The following is a 21,174-nucleotide window of genomic DNA, read 5'->3' on the forward strand; positions in this document are numbered from 1 at the left end:
CCAAAAAGTTGAACAATAACCTACCCCTTTGAAGTTCGCCGGCCTTCCTAACCAGTCCCCTCGATTAACTATGTCCAAACCGATGAGATCAACAAAAAAGCTAATCCTGGAGTTGCCTTCCAACCTCCTAGTCAAAGTTACGAGCATAGTCATCGAAAAAATTTTATAATTATTTTACATTACTAAACTTCTCCCGCTATACGGCAGAAACAGTTCGTCAGCATGAAGTTTATTAACTCGTTTACCATTATTCCCAGATTTCTCTCCTTCATCAAGGCGAGATGAAGTGCCGTATCTCCGTCATTGTCCACCGCATTCACATTGGCTCCGTGGTCCAGCAACATTTCTACCATGTCTGAGTACCCTTCGTGGGCGGCTAAGTAAAGTGCCGATTGATTTTCAGCAGTTATAGCATTGACCTCACACCCCGGCTGTTAGATAAAAAAAGTACCCTCTTCATCAACGTACCTTTAGCAGTGGGGGTTTAGTTTCACTATCTAAAATGTTTTGTAAACTTTTATTGAAGTTGTCGATGAGAAGAATACGCAGTGGCCTGACGGTCAGCAATCTGGACTCTAGACCGGGCCGTTTTAGCATCGAGACCTGCCTGTGTCACTGTGTTCTGCTCTTAAGCAAGAAGCACTCCTTAGCGCTTTCTGCTGCCGAAGAGAGGTCATCCTGTCAAAATATCACGGGATATCCCATGACGGAGTAACATCTCAACGAGAGAATGTTGTTTGAGAATGTGGAAACAAGGAGATCAGTTTTGGCGTTATGGACCACTTGAACAGCGCAAAAACTGTGCGTAAGACTTAGAGAAATCAACTTTTTGGTGTAAACCACTGGCGTAAATGTCAACCTCTTGTTCTTAGCTATTGCTGCGGCAAGAATACAGCACTGATTTTCCAACCAACCACGCAAGAACATTTTTTCAAATCTCTTAAAGACAGTTGAACCCCCAAATCGGTAAGAAATTAACATAATATTACCTTCTTTAAAAGGATCTTAGCTATCTCGCGGTGATCATTTGTTGCTGCAATATGAAGGGTCGTGTATCCATCATCTTTGACAACATTCAAGGTATTTCCGGTTTTGGCAAAAATTCTTTCCACGGCGCTAAGAATAAATGACAAAATAGATTTATATTACACTGAATCTCAAGGCGAATACCGTAGGTGACTGCAGAAAAATAATTTTAAAACTGATATTTGGTCTGGTTTCTTCCTGATAACTCGGATCGCCCCAATTGTCCAGATTTTATTTAGGAAAACCAGACCAAGGGATTAACAACGACGTTGCAATCTGGAGGACCATGAACTTCCAGTTAGACCTGAGTCGCGTAAGCTTAGCTTTCGTGCGATCCCAAATATGTCCCAGCTGCAGTCGTTTCGGAAAGTGCGACGATAAGTTGAAAACTAAACCTTTCAAGTGGGTGCATAATTCAGCGTTCGGATGCTTAGCATCTGAATCAGTTGGCTATTGTACCCTTACTTTGATTGAGCTGCCTAACTGAACAGTGGTGTAGTGGCATAGTTACCGTTTATTTCCCTTTAATACAGCGAGTTGAAGATAATTGAAACCGTTTCTGTTACAAAGAGTGAGACAAATTCTTGGGCAGTCCAACAGCATATCCACCATGCTGTGGTTTTGTAACAGGATGGCATCATGGAGTGGGGTATCACCTGCCTCGTCCTGAAAGCGAGTCAAAGCGTGATACTAGGAGTGAACTAAAACAATTCGACTTTTTAATACATTGTTTAAACTGGCAGCTTATGCAGCAGTTTATTTTAGCACAGAAAGAAAGGATGGAAAAATCTAAAATTGGACCAAATTTCATAATAGTCCGGTTCAGGGATATTTAAATTCGCCCGATAAGATATTTTTCATGTACGTTTAGGAGGAAAAAAAATCGAACTAGGTTTAAATTTGATTGCGACATGCTTCCTAAAAAATATATGCAATGTTTGCTGAATTTAGTGGGACAGTTTAGAAAGCACCAGGGATATGTATTCCCAAGTGAAGTAATATCTTCAAAGAAACCCAACAAACCTGTAGATTGACGTCACACCCAGGGCACTGCGTAAGGATCTGTACTGCCGTTTCGTTTTTCCTTTTCACAGCCAAATGTAAGGGAGTGCTCCTGTTGCTTTTGTGTTGAACACTTGGGTCAAGACCTTTTTCCAGTAACAGTTTCAATGCTTCACCGCGTTTGTCTCTGAATGATCATAAGGATATATATGCAACAGAAACATCAGGCATTTTTTTGCTTTCATGTGTCTTTAAAAAAAAAAACAACAACAACAACAAAAATAAAAAATATGAACCGTAACAGGCTAATGGTTCGCGTTGTCATTTAAAGCCAAAGCAATCAGAGTTAGTCAGAACAGAGATAAATATTTTGGTGGATAAATAAACGATAAGAATAAACACATGCTATCGATTGCGGCAAAAGAAACTTTGTTGTGAGTAGTTTTGTTTTGTTTTTTATTTGATTGGATGGCAGGGTGGCCCAAGATTTCAAAAGAATAACCTGGAGGAGGAGAGGAAAACTAAAGCAATTTCATATTTCTCAGTTTCGCAGGTAATTTAACATTACATTAATTTTTTATTCATCTTACACGTAAGTGGAATGATGCATGGCTGTGTATCCTTGGGTGTCCTGTATTTTGAGAAAATAAAAGTATATGACTAAGGAAGCTCTCCCACTGAAACACTGAGATATATGGAATATGTCCATGTTATAATTAACTTACGCTTGCCAATCTTGTGTATATTTGTTATCCTCTTTTTGCAGCACTAACAATTACAATCATAACTTGACCGTGGCAAAAAAATGGTATAGTAATGATTAAAATATTTTTATAACACAACCAAAGTAAGGCGCGCACTTTGATTGGTCAATTCAGCGTACACCATTTGCCCACGGGTGTACGTTGCTGACGTGAGCAAAGCAAAGACTAGTCTTCGCATGCTTGTTTTTTCTGGTCAAGTTAGATTTGTAATATAAAAGGGAACTCTTTTGCCACAATGTATCGATGTTATGTTTTAAAGCTAGAGTTACTCTCGGCTATCGCCTTGCGAGACTCTAGCGCTTCTTTCGTGCTTAGCAACCTCCCGCATGCATCCATTTAAACGGTAGAGTGCTTCTGTCGAAGAACTATCGGTTGATAGTTACGCTGCGGAAATTTAATGTTCTTAACACAAATACTAACCCGAGAATTGAAGCTTCGAGGGCAAATTTGCTAGTTTTAAGAACATCAAATTTCCAAGGGGCAATTATCAAACCGATAGTTCTGAGACATAAACACTCTTTTGTCTTTATTGTTCACCACTAAATTTTCTTCCGCGCGCCAGTTGAAAAACAGTCAAAACCCACTAAATGCAGATTAATCAAATATTTATTCATGCGCACAGCCTGGCATAGATAGAAATAATTCGCAACCGTACAATAGCTAAATAATACGTTATGCCTCTCAGAATTGAAAAGTCACCGTTTTTCCGATCTGCCTAACTTCGCGGCAATCAAACCATTCAAAATTTTTCACGGATGAGTACAATCCATCCGGGTATTTTCCTCGGACGGACACTATGGGCTGATAGTGTCTCTCCACGGATGAACATTATTGCGTCACGTGATCAATTTAAACCAATAAGAATCGGAGAAAATTTAGTGGTGAACTATAAAACTCAATAGTGTGCGTTGTGGTATTTACCATTTGTTAAATAGGATTGAAGAAAAACTTTTGTTACCCACCAATACATCCACATTAGCGCCTCTCTCAAGCAATTCTCTGATTATGTCACAATGTCCCTGGTGACATGCTACATGAAGAGCTGTGTGACCACCCTCCAGCTTGTCAATCTGTGGAGAGCGAAAACACACAAACCCTTGATCATGTCAAATTTTCTAAAACGCCATCAAATCTAAACTATGAATTAATAAGATGTGTTTTCTTGAGGTTTAAAAAATAACCTAAGTTACACAGTTCTCATTTTATGCTCATATTTCTTAAATTACTTGCAAATGGTATCTGTAAAAGTATAAGAAATGAAAGAAAAAATGTACCCCTTCTGGGTTAGCATCCAAGATTTCCTTGAGTCTTGGGAGGTTGTTATTTCCAGCAGCATTCACAAGGCTGGTGTCCGCCTATTGATGAACGATTGAACGCGTTAGACCTCTTTGTATAGTAGTATGACTGTTAAAGACAACTAAACGTGTTAGTATCGTCCTCATTATAATTTTTCCTTACTGATACAAAATGATACCGCGCGCTTAAGACTTTAGAACTCCCCTTAGATTTTTTACCTGACACGATGTGTCTTTTACCTGACACGATGTGTCCATGACATTTTCCACCAAGGCTGTTTTCTGTGATACGCATTGAGCTGTTCCGCCTACCTTTATATTTTCACTTACCATTTCGTCTGATATCTCCACTAATGCTGATTCTTGTTGATCTCCACTGCAAAAGTCGCTTATTAAGCGCCGTAAAAAGGTGTCCTCCACTTCATCAGTGCTACTCGCGCTATCTGTTTGATTTTCATCATCCTTTTCAGTTTCGTCTGTCAGTGTTACTACACCTGCTAAAGATGAAGAATCATCTGATTGAGGCTCGGTCTGCGACTCGCTCGATGACCCAAAATTTGGAACTTTCTTGGTGTGTGTAGTCCTACAGTTGATAAGCAAAGTATTATTTTTTACTAAGTATTACGTGAAAAGACAATTTCCTTCATTTGAAGATGTCATCCTTTGATCTAAATATACGTCATTTTTAGTAATGTCCCTTCAGTTCAAGCAAGAGATACGGAGACTACACGGGAATGTTCTTAGCCGCGATCAAATTTTGTGTATAATCATGATATAAATGTCATAAGAATATAGTTTTATGGGAAGCGAGTATTTATTCAACACATAAAAGCATCTGAATACCTTCCACTGGCTGCAATCTCCCGAATGAGTTGCTCAACTTCCGATCCTCGACATCTGTCTAGCGGTGTTTCCCCTGAGCCATTGATTTTGAACACGTCAGCTCCATAGCTTAACAAGCAGCGTGTTACTGCGACAAAGGACGCGCTGCTCCTTCGTACGCCCCCAAATAGCAATTCCAGACCAGACTAAAATAAAACAACACTATTCTGTTTAGAACGCCAAAGACTCTCACAAAGAGCCAACGCATCACCTTTCCAATTGCGTCTGTTTGACTTGTTGCAAGCAGTGACAGAACCCATTTGAGATCAGTGCACTACAGAGCGGTCATAGCAAAGTTAACAGGGATAACAGTCATCCAAATGTGTGGCTGATGATAAAAATTATTTTCCTTCTTCTACGTTCCTCAATTAGTAAAGTTTACGAAGTTAGACAGCATCAAAAAAATAACATTGATTTTATTTCACAACAGTGTTATTATCCTAACTGACGCGAATAACACATAAGCTAATATTGAGGTTGCCTTCAAATCCCTGGGTCAAAACAACGACACATGCATAAACATCTATGTTATTATTATTTACATTACTATACTATACACGTTGAACGGCAGAAAAAGTTCGACAGGTTGAAGTTTATTAACTCCTTTACCATTGCTCCCTGGTTGTGTTCCTTCATTAGAGTGATATGAAGTGCCGTATCTCCGTTATCATCCACTGCATTAACATTGGCACCGTGGTCCAACAACATTTCTACCATGACTGAGTACCCTTCAATTGCGGCTAAATGAAGTGCCGAGTGATTTTTAGTGGTTTGAGCATTGACCTCACATCCCGGCTGTTAGATAAAAATATAATCTTGTCGTTACTATACCTTTATCAGTAAGCATTTAGATTCCGGCATTATTCAAGATATTTGACTTTGTTAAATTCGGCAATAACAAGGGTACGCGGTGGACGGAGGGTTGGCGATCTGAACTGTTTATTATCGCGACCTGCCTGTGTCATTACGCTGTTGCTCTAAAGCAAGAAACTATCCTTAGCGCCTCCCATCCCACTGCAAAAGAGAGTTCACACTGACTAAATGTCATGGGATATCCAATGATGGAGTAGCATCTCAACGAGAGAAAGTTGTTTAATAATGCGGAAAGAAGGATATCAGTTTTGGTGATACGGACCACTTGGACAGTACAAAAACTCCGTGCAAGCTTTGGAGTCAATTTTTTTGTAGTGAACTGGCCGTTTGTCATTCTTTTTTCTTAGTTTTTACAGGGGTAGAATAGACACAATAGTAGTGTTGAATATTTCAACTAACCATATGCAAAAATTCATACTCCGTTTCACGATTGAACACACTGTTTTGAATATGTTAAAAAAGATTTTAACCCGACAGAGTCTTGGGAGCGGAAAAATAGAGCAAGAGATTTATACAAAATTACCTTCTTTAAGAGGATCTTAGCTATCTCCCGGTGATCATTAATTGCTGCAATATGAAGGGTCGTAAATCCATCACTTTTGGCAACATTTAAGGCATTCCCGGTTTTGGAAAAAATTCTTTCCACGGCGCTGACAATAAATGACAAAATATATTTATGTTGCACTTAATGTCAAAGCGAATATCGTAGGTAACATCTTAAAAATAATTTTAAAATTAATATTTGTTCTGGTTTCCTTCTGATTACTCAGATCGCTCAATTTTCCAAATTATATTAGATTACTGTCAAAAGATACGAGTCGAAAAAGCAAAACAAAAACCACGTGCGAGCAGTTATGTCATGATGTCATAGAGCATGGGTGTCACGCATGACGTCCCAACGTGACATCTCCTCTTCTTAAAAAAAAAGTTAAAACATAAACGAGATTCTAACAAATAAACAAGGTTCTAACAGTCCACAATGTTCCGAGTGTGTACTACTACAAAATCAACCCAAAGGTTCTTCTAGCTTAAACTTGTGATCAGCTTGGCAGTATCACTATGCAGTTTCAATAAGACGCTCTGGTGGTCTACGGACCCGTAGACTTCTTCTGACAGGTTGATACTTTTGCGGGAAATCGGGCTGTGCTTCCATCTCTGACGTTTCGATAACAGCATCAGTGCTTGGCTGAATACATGCATTTGACTCATCACTGCCTCCTGCTACCCATGCTGGGCTTGGTGCTGGGCTTGGGACTGGAGATGCCTCCTCCTTGGTCGATTAAAGATGGAAGCGGTTTCGACGCTTCTGGGTTCCATCAGGGGTCGCTACAATGTACGAACGAGGAGTCTGGTGTTGTCAGATGACCACTGCGGGTGTCCATTCTCGTCCCTGCTTCATTCGCACAGGTACGCCTTCGAGTAGTTTGGAAAGTGGCCGAGTGCCGCGGTCATAGAGTGTTTTCTGACGTTGTTGACGTGTCAGCAGGTTATAACGAATCTGAGAAGTAGACCTAGGCTGTGGTTCAAGGAGGCTCTTGGAAACTGGCAGTCTTGTTCTAAGCTTTCTACTCATAAGAAGTTCTGCTGGGGATTCATTCATTCCACTGATAGGGGAATTACGGAACTCTAATAAAGCCAGGAATGCATCCTGTTTTGACTCATCAGCTTTCCTTAGTAACTGCTTAACGGTCTGTACGTTTCTTTCCACAAGACCATTTGATTTCGGGTAGTGTGGACTTGAGGTTACCCCTTCTATCTCCCACTTACTTGCAAAGTCCTTAAATTTCACACTATTGAAAGGCATGTTGTCTGCGATTAGCCTCTCAGGGATTCCATGACGTGCAAACATATCTTTCATGGCCAAGATAACTGCTTCACTATTCTTACAGGAGAGGCGGGCTAATTCAGGATATTTGGAGAAATAGTCAACTAAAAGCAGGTAGTCTTTCCCTTTATAATAGAAAATGTGTGCTGCACTGTCGCCCACGCTCTCTCAGGGACCTCTTGAGGAATCAATTGCTCCCTCTAGTTGCTTCGCTGGTGTTGCTGACAGGCACTACACTTGGATACCAACTCATCGATCGCACTATTGATACCTGGCCAAAACACTGCACTTCTGGCTCGCACTCTGTACTTCTCTATCCCCAAGTTAGCAGCGTGTATGCGTTGAAGTATTTCGGGTCGCAGGCTATCGGGAACAATTATGCGATCACCCTCGAACATCAACCCCTCGTGGCAGCTAATTTCATCTCGGTAGTTCCAGTAAGGTCTTGTCTCAACAGGTGTCTCTACTTTAGTCTGCGGCTAACCACTCATGACAACTTTCTGCAACTGTTGAAGTTCAGGGTCACTCTCAGCTCCGTCCCTCAACTTGTGAAACATCGTCTCCGACAAATGCCCAGAGTCCAGGACATGAATTTCAATCTCATCAGTTTGGTCTGTACCGTTGTGGGGTAAATATGCTCTGGAGAGTGTATCAGCTAAGGGCAGTTTGCTGCCATGTATATACTTAACCTTAACCGCGTAAGGCTTAATCCTGAGAATCATCCTTTGAAGGCGAAGGGGTGCTTGATGTATGGGCTTTTTCAGGATTGCTTCCAACGGTTTATGGTCGCTTTCAACCGTAATCTCCCGTTTCCCATATAAATAATCATGACAGCGTTCACACCCAAAGACGATCGCCAGCATTTCCTTCTCCATTTGTGCATAATTTTTTTGGCTGGGAGTCAGGGCTTTGGATGCGTAAGCAACTGGGCGGTCATTCTGAGGAAGGACTGCACCAACCCCTTTTGAGCTTGCATCAACAGACAGGGTCACTGGTTCTTTCGGGTCAAAGAACTTGAGGACTGGAGCTGATGAGATTGAAGTTTTCAGGCTTGTGAATGCATCATACTCTACTTGTTCCCAAGACCATTCGACATTTTTCTGGAGCAGCTGGCGAAGTGGGGCACCCTTCTGAGACATGTTTGGAATGAACTTAGATAAATACGTTAGCACAATCAAGAATCTCCGTAAGTCTTCACGATTGGCTGGGTTTGGCATAGCAATTATTGCTTCAACTGTATTCGGGTCTGGCTTAACACCATCTGCACTCAACACGTGGCCCACATAATGAACTTCGGATACTCGAAAATGGCATTTCTCCCTGTTAAACTTGAGGTTACGCTCACGGCAGCGGTCCAACACCTGTCTAAGCCTCACATCATGCTGCTCCACATCTTTTCCGCACACAACCAGATCATCCACAATTACCTCAACATCGTCAATGTCCTGAAACAAATGGGACATAACATTTTGGAACACTTCTGGAGCCGATGCTATCCCAAATGGCAAACGTGTATAACTATACCGGCCAAATGGGGTGTCAAAGGTAGCTAGCTTGTTACTGTCCGTGGCTAGTTTAACCTGCCAAAAGCCACGGTTAGCATGAAGGACACCGAACACTTTTGCACTGGGCATTCTGCTAATCACATCTGCCACGGTCTGCATGGGAAAATGTTCGCGCATGACGGCACGATTGAGATCGCTAGGATCCATGCACACTCTGAGTTTGTTATTCTTCTTCTTCTTAGCAACAACAAGACTATGTACCCAGGCAGTGGGTTCTGTACATTTCTTAATGACTCCCAGCTTTTCCATTCTCTGAAGTTCCTCTCTAAGAGGTTCGCGAAGGGCCACAGGAACCCGACGGGGAGGGTGCACAACAGGGGTGGCATGGGGACCAATTTGAATCTTGTTCTGGACGCCTTTGATCTCACCCAAGCCCTCAAACACGTCTGCATATTCGGATTCCAGGTTCTCTTCTTCAAGGCGGTAAATTCTCTTTATCAGGCCTAGATCGAGACAGGACTTCAATCCAAGAATGGATGGTAGATCTTGCTCAACAAGTATGAAGTCTCTCACTGTGAATTTTCCTTTATACTCGCAAGTTAGGCTGACCTTGCCGCAAGGTGTGATTCGACGTCCGTCATACACTTTTAGTTTGGCTTTGCATTGGCAGGACTGTCTGGGATCCACTGGAAGCCGATCAAACAAAGACTTGGAGATGACATTACAGTCAGGCCCTGAACCTATTTTGAAATTCACATTGGTATTGCCGATCTTGAGCGAGACGTGCCACTCGTCTTTAGAAGGATCTTCCGCACTGGACTCCACCGAGAAAGTTAGCAAATCGGCTTCGTTGTCATTGCACTCCGATTCAACGACTGCGTGTACTGTTTTCCCGCCAAAATCCCGTAGTCGCTTACGGCAAACATTCGGAAAATGATCCTTCTTCTGGCAGTAGTCACACGTTTTTCCGAAAGCAGGGCAGGAGCCCCACGAGTGAGAAGAGCCACAAAACGTGCACTTTCCTTTTTGTGAGCTCGAGCCTGGTCTTGAGCGACGCGAAGGGTTCTTCTTCAATCTGTCGCCGCCGCCACCTGCTTGAGTTACATTCACGCTCGGATTTGCATTGTTTTGCTCCATAGCACCCATCGCTTTAATCTGTTCTTTCGAAGCCTTGAAGATCTTGCCATAGAAATCGCTTTTTCCAGTGTAAGCTTCTCGTCTCTAAGTAAGTGTTCCTTCACTTGAAGATCTCGTATACTAAACACGAACTTGTCACGCAACATGTCATCAACCGGCGACGGGTACTCGCAAGATTTCACTTTGTTTTTCAAGCGTGTGACAAACTGATCCACAGTTTCGGAATCTTTCTGTGTTATCTGCCAAAACTGATACCTCTCGAACACTACGTTCTTCCTGGGGTTACAGTACTGCTCAAACTGCTCAAGGACTTTGTCCAGCTTGTGCTCGTCGCCTTCAGCAAACTGAAATGTATTGAAGACCTCAATGGCGTCTTCTCCTACAAAGTTTAGCAATATAGCAATCTTGACCTCATCGGCTTTGTTTCCTTTTCCCGAAGCAGTTAAGTAGATATCAAACTGCTGCTTAAATCGCCGCCAATTTTCTGATGTGTTTCCATCGAGACTCAAAGCGCTAGGCTTGTGAAAACTATCCATAGTTTACTCGACACCATGTCAAGAGATACGAGTCGAAAAAGCAAAACAAAAAACCACGTGCGAGCCGTCATGTAATAATGTCCTAGAGCATGCGTGTCACGCATGACGTCCCAACGTGACAATTACTCAGTTGGACCTGACTCGCATAACTTTAGCTTTCTCGTATTCTTATGATCGAAAGTAGATGTCCCAGGTGCAGTCGTCTAAAAATTTGCGACGATCAGTTAAAAACTAGGCCTTTCATGTGGGTTCATATTTCATTGTTCTAAAGAAACCGTTGTGCTTCGTCGGTAGGGGTAAGAAGGTAATTTGGTTATATCAACTGAGTTGAATTGTAAATTGGCAACCGTAAAGAGTTAAAAAGCTGACGTTTCGAGCTTTAGTCCTTCTTCATTCGCTCTGACGAAGGGCTAACGCTCGAAACGTTACTTTGGTTAGGCAGTCTAACTGAGCAGTGGTGTAGTGGCATAGTTACCGTTTATTTCCCTTCAAAACAGCGAGTTGAAGAAAATTAAAACCTTTTCTGTTACAAAGAGTGAGACAAATCCTTGGGCAGTCCAACAGCATATCCACCATGCTGTGGTGTTCTAAACTGATAGCATCATGGAGTGGGGTATCACCTGCCTCGTCCTAAAAAATGAGCAAAAGCGTGATATCAGGAGTTACCTAGTACCTTTTGACTTTCGTTTACATTGTTTAGACTGGTATTTTAGCACATAAATGATATCGTGATAGGAGCATATCTCATAATAGTCTGGTCGGGGATACCGTAAATCGTCTGATAAGCCCCCGGGGGGCTTGTTTATTTCAGGTACTTTGGGGGAGATGGCTTGTTAGAGGCTTGTTTTTCATGTGCGTTAAGAGAAAAAGATTGAATTTAGGTTTAAATATTACTATGATATGCGTCCTAATAATACATGCAATGTTTGCTGAGTTAAGTGGGAGAGTCACGGATTTGTATTCCCAGGTGAACTGATATCTTCAAAGGAGTCCACGAACCTGTAGATCAACATTACATTCAGGGCACTCTGTCAGGATCCTAACTGCCGTTTCGTTTTTCCTTTTCACAGCCAAATGCAAGGGTGTGCTCCTGTCGCTTAAGTGTCGAGCATTTGGGTCAAAACCTTTTTCTAGTAACAGTTTCAATGCTTCACCGGTTCTGTCCCTAAATGATCATAAGGATATAATTAAATAAAACAAAACATGGGGCATTTTAGCATTTTTAGTTTAACTTAAGAGGTTACTAGTTCTGCTCTCTATGTTCACGTGACTGTCTTAAAGAATAACAGGCATGCCGCGCATGCAAGAGTTATTTTTTTTGGATGGGTGGTTTCAGTTAGCACGCTATGCAATTGACGTTCAGTGCATTTTTTTAAAAGAACAAGAGCGTTTACTTTCAAAAGATTCCATTGAAAATATAGTTCAATGGAGGGCAAAAGAAAAAACTTTCCAATCTATTTTAAATAAACTCAGACACCTTTATTTTATGGTATTACAACTGTCTGAATGATCTTTAGAAATTATAAACTGCATAGGTGCCGCGCTTCGTGTAGTCTCTTTCACAGCTGTTGTTTGGTCTCGTCTCTCTGCAAATTACTTAATTTTCAGTGATTTTCACGTTTTGGTTTGTTGTTGTGTGGTTTTTACTTAATTGGCTGTGAGGATGATTCAGGTTTTCGAAAGCAATCTCATGGTGAAGGAAACCAAAGCTAAAGTAATCTTAGAGTCGAATTATCAGTTTAACAGCAAATTCAAAACCACTTATATATTTACGTTAACTCACTGGTAAGTAGAGTGATGCATGGCTGTGTATCCCTGATTATCCTGTTTTGTTTTTTTTTTGAGAAAATTAAAGTATATGAATAAGTATATGAAGTTCCGTTCCTAAAAAGTGAGATACGTGCAATATGAACATGTTAAAATAATAAACCAATCCTGTCGATCACGTGTCTGTTTGATACCCGTCATGCAGTGCTAGCAATTACAATGATTTGAATGGCGCAAAAAATAACAGCAATGATAAAAACTGCTAAGTGAATAAAAAGATTATTACCCACCAATATATCTCTGTTAGCTCCTCTCTCAAGCAGTTCTCTGATGATGTCACAGTGCCCCTGGTGACATGCTACATGAAGAGCTGTGTGACCACTCTCCAGCTCATCTATCTGTGCAGAACGAAAAGACACAAACCTTTGAACACGTCAAATTTTCTAAAACGCCACCAACTTTAAACTTGATTCTGAATCATGAACTGATATAACAATTATGGTTTTTTTCATTAAGACCTTAGTTAAAAATTCTCATTTTGTACTCACAGACAGAAAACCTATGAGACTTGCAAATACTATCTGTGGAAGCAAAAGGAGTTAAAAAAGAAAAAAATGTACCTTTTCTGGGTTAGCATCCAAGATTTCTTTGACTCTTGAAAGGTTGTTGCTTTGTGCAGCAAATACAAGGCCAGGTTCCGCCTGTTCATGGGCTTGACGTAGGAAGTCTCTAAAGAGACTGAAAAGCCCTGAAGAAAAGAAAAACATCAGTGGTGAGGGGACTTAATTCCGGCATTATACATGTGGCCTGTGCGTTCATAAAATTTGTCTCCGTCTTATTCAGAGCAGTTTTTTATTAAGTGAATTTTTTTTATCTCGCACTGTGATTGGTCAAGAAAACTCGTGCCATCCTCTCGAACAATCACATGCTCAACTCAGTGAAACTAATCGCAAAGTAGTCACTAACGTTTTCATACATTTCAGAAGTTTTACTCTTTCTTAACTCTACCGGGCATTTTTACTAAGGCTTTTAATACATGTTATGGAGAGTGACTGAATACCCTGTCATGCTGACTTGCACGCGTGAATTTTCTAGGGAACTTTCTAAGACATTCTGTTCGGTCTTATTGTTATTATGTGATACTACCAGTATGGTTATGTTGTAAGTTTCTGGAATGTTTTGGAATACCTTGCAAATGTATATTAAGACTCAGACGTGTATAGTTGTAGTAGTTGCTGTTGTCGGGAATGACCGACTGTTTGGAAAGCTGTACAAAGAGAGAGAACTGTTGTGAAAGATTGTTAATTTCAAGGAACTTTGGAGAAAACTAGTTTATGCAGCGGTGAGCTGAGACATGTAGAGGGCTTAAGTAAGTTATTGAGGACAGTTACTGTATTTTCTATTGGAGTCGCACGTCATTTAATGAAGCAGTTGAGTTTATAGGATTGTAGTGGTTTTCTGTCGCTTGAATTTTACCGTAACATACATTTGTGCAATAACTTTGTACCTAAAGGATCTCCGCTGTCCATATCACCAGCTTCAGTTGACTGCCGGGGGCCTGGGTCAGTGACAGAAGTCGCAGCCGCTGGGCTCAACATCCATCTTGCGCCTTCAACTGACACTACGATATCACGATCACTATAAACTTCCAATACCTTTCCAGTACGACCAAGGATCTACAAATTGAATAAAACAGGACATTAGCTTGTTTAAACCTGCTTATTTCTACAATAGCTGCTGGAGGTACACGTGTGATTGGCCAAAAAGTTGTAGCTTTTATCGTTTACAGTTCTAGCCTGTTTCAGTTAACATTTTTAGCTTTCACACATGCCCACGGCAGTTTTCATTTATGTCTGAGTAAAAACCTACATTGACAACCAAACTAATAAAGAGAAAGTATATACTTAAAAAAAAAAATTAAAACAACAAAAAAGTGAAAAAAAACTTACCGATATCATAGCCTCGTTCCATCCTCCATGATCTTTTTGGAGCTCTTTGACTAAGTTCTTATCACTTTTGACAACGACTTCGTCGCCTTTCTTAAATTGTTGTACCTGGGTAAAAAAAAAACAACTTAACTTTGCCTGTAGAATGTCCTTTAGCTAGCTCTTAAAGTGTTTCCCGTCCCACTCGATATCGCTGATTCCTGTTGAACGGTTAATCGAATTATGATACCTTTAAGTATCAGTAACCACACCTTCTCTTTTGTGTGCGGTCAGAAAATACACACACTTTGAGTGTATGAGTTTGGACATTACATATAAATTTTTACATGGTTTAACTTACACCGTCAGGTGCAACATATTTTTCTCTACATTTTTTCATCCTCCAAGCTCCTCCCTATATTCTACTTGATGCCAATTTTATGACAATTAGAAAATGGAAAACAACCAGAGCCTTCTCATAACACAAATGTAGTTAACTAATATGAAATAAAAACTTCCTGGCGAGACAAATGAGAATTGAGACAAATGAGAATTACCTTTGTCAAAGCTGCTGGATTGTAAATCCATCTTCTGTCGAGGTACTCTACAACAACATCACCATTGACTGTGAAATCTTGCACCACACCAATTTTTCCTGTATACTGTGGATACATGTGAACTTGTTCTTAAATTCTGGTTGTCAACAAAATTTCAATCGACTTAAACGAGCATATGCAAGAGAGACCAAAGAAATTTTACTCTCAGAGAGGGAAGGGCCAATGTTTCCTTATTTAAAAGAATTCAGTACTGAGGCTTCCACGATCTCTGAGCCCTAAATCAGACAGCAAGGATTAAACATTAAAATGTTTTTCAGACGTTTATAAAACGTTTTATGAGTCCGTGACTTTTGTAAACAAAAGTAGAAACGAGTGCCAAACCAACCCTTTCCATTTGTGGGTTCCACTCCCCATGACCAGCGGATAGCTCCTGAAGCTTTTTGGTTGTAAGCTTCTGAAGGTAGACTTTGTCACCAGTCGAAAACCCACTTTGGGATTTCCTTATCTGCATTGTGAGGGGTGGTAAGTGATCTCTGTAAAAATATCCTCCAACCGCCGGTGAAGTACACTTGAGGTCAACCTACCAGTTGGAAGTAAATAGAAGTGACCCAGATTCTCAAGTTGTTGTCAAATCAAACTCTAGAGTTCTGGAAATGGCGCAAGCAGATGTTTCAAGATGTAAAAAGGGTTTGGAGTGTCAAGCATGAAATAATTCTCCAGATATAGTAGCGAATAGGTCATCAGTAACAACTTTACTCTAATAGATCCTTGTTTATAATTAAATACAATTTATTTCACTACTATTATTACTTCCACTACTCTACTACTACTATCAGTATTATTACCATAATTACTAATTATTATTATTATGATACCATAATAATAATAATGATACAATAAGAAATCCTCCATTTTATTGATAAAGAAATTATTAATGATACCGATGACAATCATAATAAAGCAATAATTATTTAGCCCACATTACTTTTCCATTCGTTCCCAATCTATAAATGTTCCCTCTCGGTCCCCTGTTCCAGTTCACTCGCACAGCATCATTATTAGTCTCGTCACTCCAGCTGGTGACTTCCGTAACCTCGCCTTCCATAGGAGATTGGTTATCCTGTTCCTTCCATTCCCAGTCTGGTCCGCTGGTCACTTTTGCTCCATTAAACATTCCGCGGGCTTCTAGTTTGGTGGCGCCTTGTCTTTTGCCAACGGGGATGCTGTAAATTTGTATCAGATGATGAAATTTAATAGATTTTACATTAATGTTCTTCTAATGATGACAAACATAAAATATACTTCGCATTCTCTGTAACCTGCTTTTAGAAAGTGCAGTTCGTACATGTCCCGCTTCTGTTATTAAAGTCACTTGAACAAAATTAACCAATGATTCCAACCAAATAATCGAGCTAATCGGTGAGACGAATTTGACTAGAAAGAGGAAGAATTTCGTTCCCGTAAAGGGGTTGATGTGTAAGTTACCTTGAAGTCCCGCTGTAAGGGGTGGCTGTAAAAACAGACTTCATTAACAATGGTACTGAGTCTCAATTTGAAACAACGTAGTACAACATAAAGTCTTCTATTGCTAACAAAAATTTTGTTACAATAAAATAAGAAAATTAGGTGTAATTAACATGCAAAATTTAAAGAGACAGTGGAATCACTATTGGAGCTCAGAGGCTAGACTACTAAAGGAACCGTGAGGTCTTTGAGGAAGCCCTTCCCGCCCCCCCTCCCCCGCGCCCGTAATAAGAGAGAAAGAAACGAGACTTATGTATTATGCAGTATTATTACATCGTTCGCAGCGTCCGTGGGCAAGATGAAGCAAATCCTGTATTCTGATTGGGTACCCGAGCGGACAAGATGGGCCTATCTTGTCCGCTCGGGATTGCCCGCACTGATCCCGCTCATGAAAAAACTAGAATTAGACCTACGTTCGTAATTCTTGGACAATTTCGGCGATGGAAACGCAAAAAGCGGCAAAAGATAGTCACAACAAAGAAAACAGAAACGACCCTCGTGAGAATATAATAAATCCTTTATTAACTAAGCTTGTTCATCAAGATGGCTGGATATTAGGCTCGTTCTTTTTTCGCATTTTATGAACCTCAACTTTGTCTCGGTCCATAAAAATGCAAAAAATTAACTCGGCCAATATCAAGTCATCTTGCCCGAACAAGCTTGGTTAACAGCGCACATTAGGGACCTTAAGCATTCAGGACGGCAACGCCAAGGAACACTTTGATTAAAAAATGAATTTCTACTCTTAGTTAGAATTTTAAAAATGGCTGCATGAGCTTACTGTCTCATACGACGCCACTGCTCAACTTCAGCATGACGTATAAGAGCAGCGTTGAGTTCCAAATGGAAATTAAAATAATTTGCCGTCGCGGTTTCGGTTCGCAGACGACGCAGATTTCAGTGATTTCACGTTGTTGTTTTGCATAGGACGACTAAGAAATGTACAAAGTTTCAAAATCCACGTGCTGCGCTATTGTTCTGCCAATTAGATCTCTTGTTTTTCCACCTCCTCGTTGCCGTCGCCGTCGTGGTTGCTTAAGGTTTGAGACCGATACTCGAGTCTCTATTAAAGTTACCCATGATTGAGTTCTGAAAACAAGAGAATGACTTTGTGGTCACATTTGATTTCAGACAATGGAACAGTTTTAACATAGATGGGTTTAGAAGGTCACAAAGGCCACTGAAAACTTACCCTTTTGTACGACTTTTGTCGATTCGTTCAAAGCGATGATTGAGATCATGGACATCGTTCATGTAACATTTGCTACACAGATCATAGTTAGGACAATCTAAACAATGCCAGCGCAGTCCAATCATAGGATCTTCTTTACAACCATCGCAGCTAACACCCAGATGCTTCGCATCTAATAGAAGAGGCAAACAGACTACGAATTAGCGAGATACCTTACGTTAACGAACGGAATGGTGTACCTCGGAAGATTAGAGCAATATTCGCATATTACTGCATAAGCACTAATGACTGAAGAATAAGGCCAAAAAAACTTCAGGCCAGTACGGGAGCCGGATCCAATTGACAAGCTGGAATGTTTTCAGACTTTATTTTCATTCGTGCCTAAGCAGTGTTCACAGCTGTGATGAACACTTTCATCTCGATATATTAATCTGTAATGCAAGGATATGATATTCATAGATTCACCGGCAGTGGTTGTTCGCATAACAGTTAGGTCCCTAGTGCATAATAACCTTTACCGGACCTTGCTAACCAAAACACGTTTCGAAGATATCCGAAAATAACAAAAATGTTTCACTGATTTTCAAAAACTGCCGCATATGTTTCGGCGACGGCTAAAGAAAATTGAGAAAGGTGTCTGGAGGCTACACGAGTTTGTGCGACGAATTCTAGTGGCCCAATGCGTAAAGAACAAGTAGGTCTGTTGCTCTACATCTGCTCTGCTATTTCGTTCATTTGAACTGTTTATTATTCATTCTTTCAGCCTATTTCATAATGTTGCTAAATTTTCTATACTACCTTCCGCACCCTTTTCTTTTTCTTAGAGGAGGGGTGAAGGAAGCGATGATTGGCATCCCGAAGAACAAAGGCTGATAGTTTCTAAAGAAACTGTTTGGCGCTGCGTCGGTGGGGATAACGAAATAATTTGAATATATCAACAAAATTGAAATGGTAAATAGCTGTTATTACAGTCGAGCCCACGCTACAACGGTATTAGTTACAGATTACGCGAAAGCGAAGCTTTCGGGTCAATCTTTCAGGAGAAAGCAAGCGCCTAGTGAGGAAAATTCGAGAAAAATAATTACGAGTTCCCGTCCAGATTTTTCATTTTTCTCACAAGAAGAAAAGCTACAATTACTCAGTGGAAACTGTCCTCGTCATTTAACCAAGCCTAGGCTGAGAACGTGGCTTTCATACCGTGTAGGAACAGCAAAAAGATGGTAGTGCTTCGAGTGACGCCAACAAACGCGAACTAATGCAAAGCTGAGCGGTAGGATGTACGATCGTTCCTCCTGCCTAATATTCGTACAGCAATAACAGTATTTTTTTCTCTCTTTTAAGCGTACATAAAAAATGGATGGGAAAAAAATTTCACCGAAAGTTGGAAACACTTAGCATCTGACTCAAGAAATAATGATGATGTTTCCTCGTCCAGCACGAGTTGTCCGAACACTCCGTAAGAGTTTCCACAAGCTGCAAACTGGTGTCCCATCCAGAGTGCTGAATTTCCACCGTTCACAATTGAGAACATGATGAATTACTTTACTGAGAGAAAATCGGCAGATAATGAAGGCAATAAAGACTGCTTAAAAAGCTAAGGACTGCGGAAAAATTCATAGTTTGGAAAGCCAGTATAGAATCGCAACAACTTTGAATTACTCTTGATATTATCAGTGTTAAAGAGACTTTGTTGGAGCATACTTTCCAACTCTTTCCTAAGCTCCCTTTCTTGTTCAAGTCCAGTTTAATTTTTTCAATAAGTTCTTCTTCGAGTTCCTTCCTCTGAACCTGGAGACATTCTTTCAAGCGCCTCACTTCTTCTTCCCTTTTTTTAAGTTGTTCGATTAAAAGTTCTTCTTTGCTTTTAGCCGCCTTAGCTTTATCAGTAATGAAACTTGGAAATCCATCTTCTTGAGATGGAATATCAACAGATTCTAAATCTGCTAAATTATCGATAGAGTTAGACTGGGAGTTCAGTAGAACTTCATCTTTGACTTCGTGCTTTGTTTTTGTCTCCCCTGCAGCTGAGCGATCAACAGGAGCTTTCCGCTTTGGCTTTTCCTCCGGTGAAAAACTGAATCTTGTAAGAACAGATCCACTTTTCAGATATCGTTTTCCTCTCACACAACGCTTAAAAAAATCTTCAGAAAAGTGCTGACTGCAGAGGTAAGAATGTTTCGACACAGGAGGGTCTTTTCTCTTCACTCTAAGCAACCAGGTTCGTAAACACGGTTACGGTTATAAAAGCTGACGTTTCGAGCGTTAGCCCTTCGTCGGAGCGAATGACGAAGGGCTCCGAAGAAGAGCTAACGCTCGAAACGTAACGGTGTCCAATTTACCATTTCAACTTTGTTGATATATTCAAATCATCCCGAAGAACAGCTGCGATGCGGACCAGGCGTTTACCAGGCTATGTAAATTTTTTTTTTTTACTAACACGAAGAGTGAGACTCGTGAATTAATAATGCTTGAAACTACGCTGAAAGTTCGTAGTAGTAGCAAGTAGGATAAATATTGCAAGAAATATACGACTTTTTTTAGAGACATGTTTTGGCATGCTTATGCCATTTTCGATCAATGAGTAACTGAACGTGAGTAATTATATAACAGACAAGTAGATGAATAAAATATTTACAGTATGATGTAATACAAAAGGTGGGTGCTAATTACAGCGTGACAACACACATGAAATTAAAGGTGTGAACTAAAATGCTAGAAAAGTGTTATAATGCTGTAATTATTTGTGAAGCTCAGGTTTGATCTTATTTATATAAAAAGCTTCTTTGAGTTTTAAATCAATTGAGTTGTTGGCAGAATCCAACGTAAAGTAAGACCTTCACGTTGCTTGTTTTACTTTCCCGGTAGCGTTCGCAAGCCTTAATCAGTGACAAGTTGAAATTTCCGGAAAACAAGGAAGCCTTAAAATATCTGTGCCAAGGTCATCTGAGGTCACTCTTGAACAATAGCTTTCAGGTCTTTTGGTGGCTAAAAGCAGCTTTATGCGTGAGAAATCTGCATACTAAGCAGTGATGCTATATAAAGCTTGTCAAACAAACAACGTGGTCAGAGATTTGGAATTCTGTCTGTAAGTTTATGAAAGGCGATAGTTAAAAGTCCAACGACTCACAATTTTGCAAGGAAAGCATTTACTAATAAAGTATTAAATTTGAAACAAGGATCGCTTTTTAAGTTTCAAGTCAGTTTGTCCAGGGATTTCAACTTCAGTTGAAAATCCAATGATTTTTTTCTGGTCAACCGCATGTCCGTCAAACCTGCTACTGTGTTAATTCACTGAAATTGTTGCAACATTCGCTTTCTAAAAGAAGTGCTGAGACTGCATTTTATACCACGATGTGTCTGCTTA

General features: G+C 40.4%; 1 protein-coding gene and 1 pseudogene across 2 annotated transcripts in view; one reads left to right on the forward strand and one right to left on the reverse strand.

Moving 5' to 3' along the window:
• The window catches only part of LOC148740617 (uncharacterized), a 1,045,961-nt pseudogene that overhangs the window by 394,839 nt on the left and 629,948 nt on the right, over positions 1–21,174 (forward strand).
• The window catches only part of LOC111319372 (uncharacterized), a 35,451-nt gene that overhangs the window by 13,567 nt on the left and 710 nt on the right, over positions 1–21,174 (reverse strand). Inside the window, exons 2-23 of one of the 2 annotated variants that reach the window (XM_088748816.1) lie at positions 17,811–17,982; positions 16,080–16,317; positions 15,480–15,674; positions 15,095–15,199; positions 14,562–14,666; positions 14,120–14,288; positions 13,233–13,360; positions 12,903–13,010; positions 12,629–12,669; positions 11,845–12,010; positions 11,321–11,475; positions 6,366–6,492; positions 5,579–5,764; positions 4,931–5,115; positions 4,418–4,670; positions 4,067–4,147; positions 3,755–3,862; positions 2,619–2,659; positions 2,050–2,215; positions 1,538–1,692; positions 990–1,116; positions 246–431 (exon numbers count right to left, since the gene is read on the reverse strand). In XM_088748816.1, the coding sequence (XP_088604942.1) occupies positions 246–431; positions 990–1,116; positions 1,538–1,692; positions 2,050–2,215; positions 2,619–2,659; positions 3,755–3,862; positions 4,067–4,147; positions 4,418–4,670; positions 4,931–5,115; positions 5,579–5,764; positions 6,366–6,492; positions 11,321–11,475; positions 11,845–12,010; positions 12,629–12,669; positions 12,903–13,010; positions 13,233–13,360; positions 14,120–14,288; positions 14,562–14,666; positions 15,095–15,199; positions 15,480–15,674; positions 16,080–16,317; positions 17,811–17,982 (3,197 nt within the window). The remainder of the gene's footprint in view (positions 1–245; positions 432–989; positions 1,117–1,537; positions 1,693–2,049; positions 2,216–2,618; positions 2,660–3,754; positions 3,863–4,066; positions 4,148–4,417; positions 4,671–4,930; positions 5,116–5,578; positions 5,765–6,365; positions 6,493–11,320; positions 11,476–11,844; positions 12,011–12,628; positions 12,670–12,902; positions 13,011–13,232; positions 13,361–14,119; positions 14,289–14,561; positions 14,667–15,094; positions 15,200–15,479; positions 15,675–16,079; positions 16,318–17,810; positions 17,983–21,174) is intronic. The other variant, XM_088748817.1, reaches the window with a different exon arrangement.

Source organism: Stylophora pistillata, chromosome 2 (genome assembly GCF_964205215.1).
Source record: "Stylophora pistillata chromosome 2, jaStyPist1.2, whole genome shotgun sequence".
NCBI classification, from domain to species: Eukaryota; Metazoa; Cnidaria; class Anthozoa; order Scleractinia; family Pocilloporidae; genus Stylophora; species Stylophora pistillata.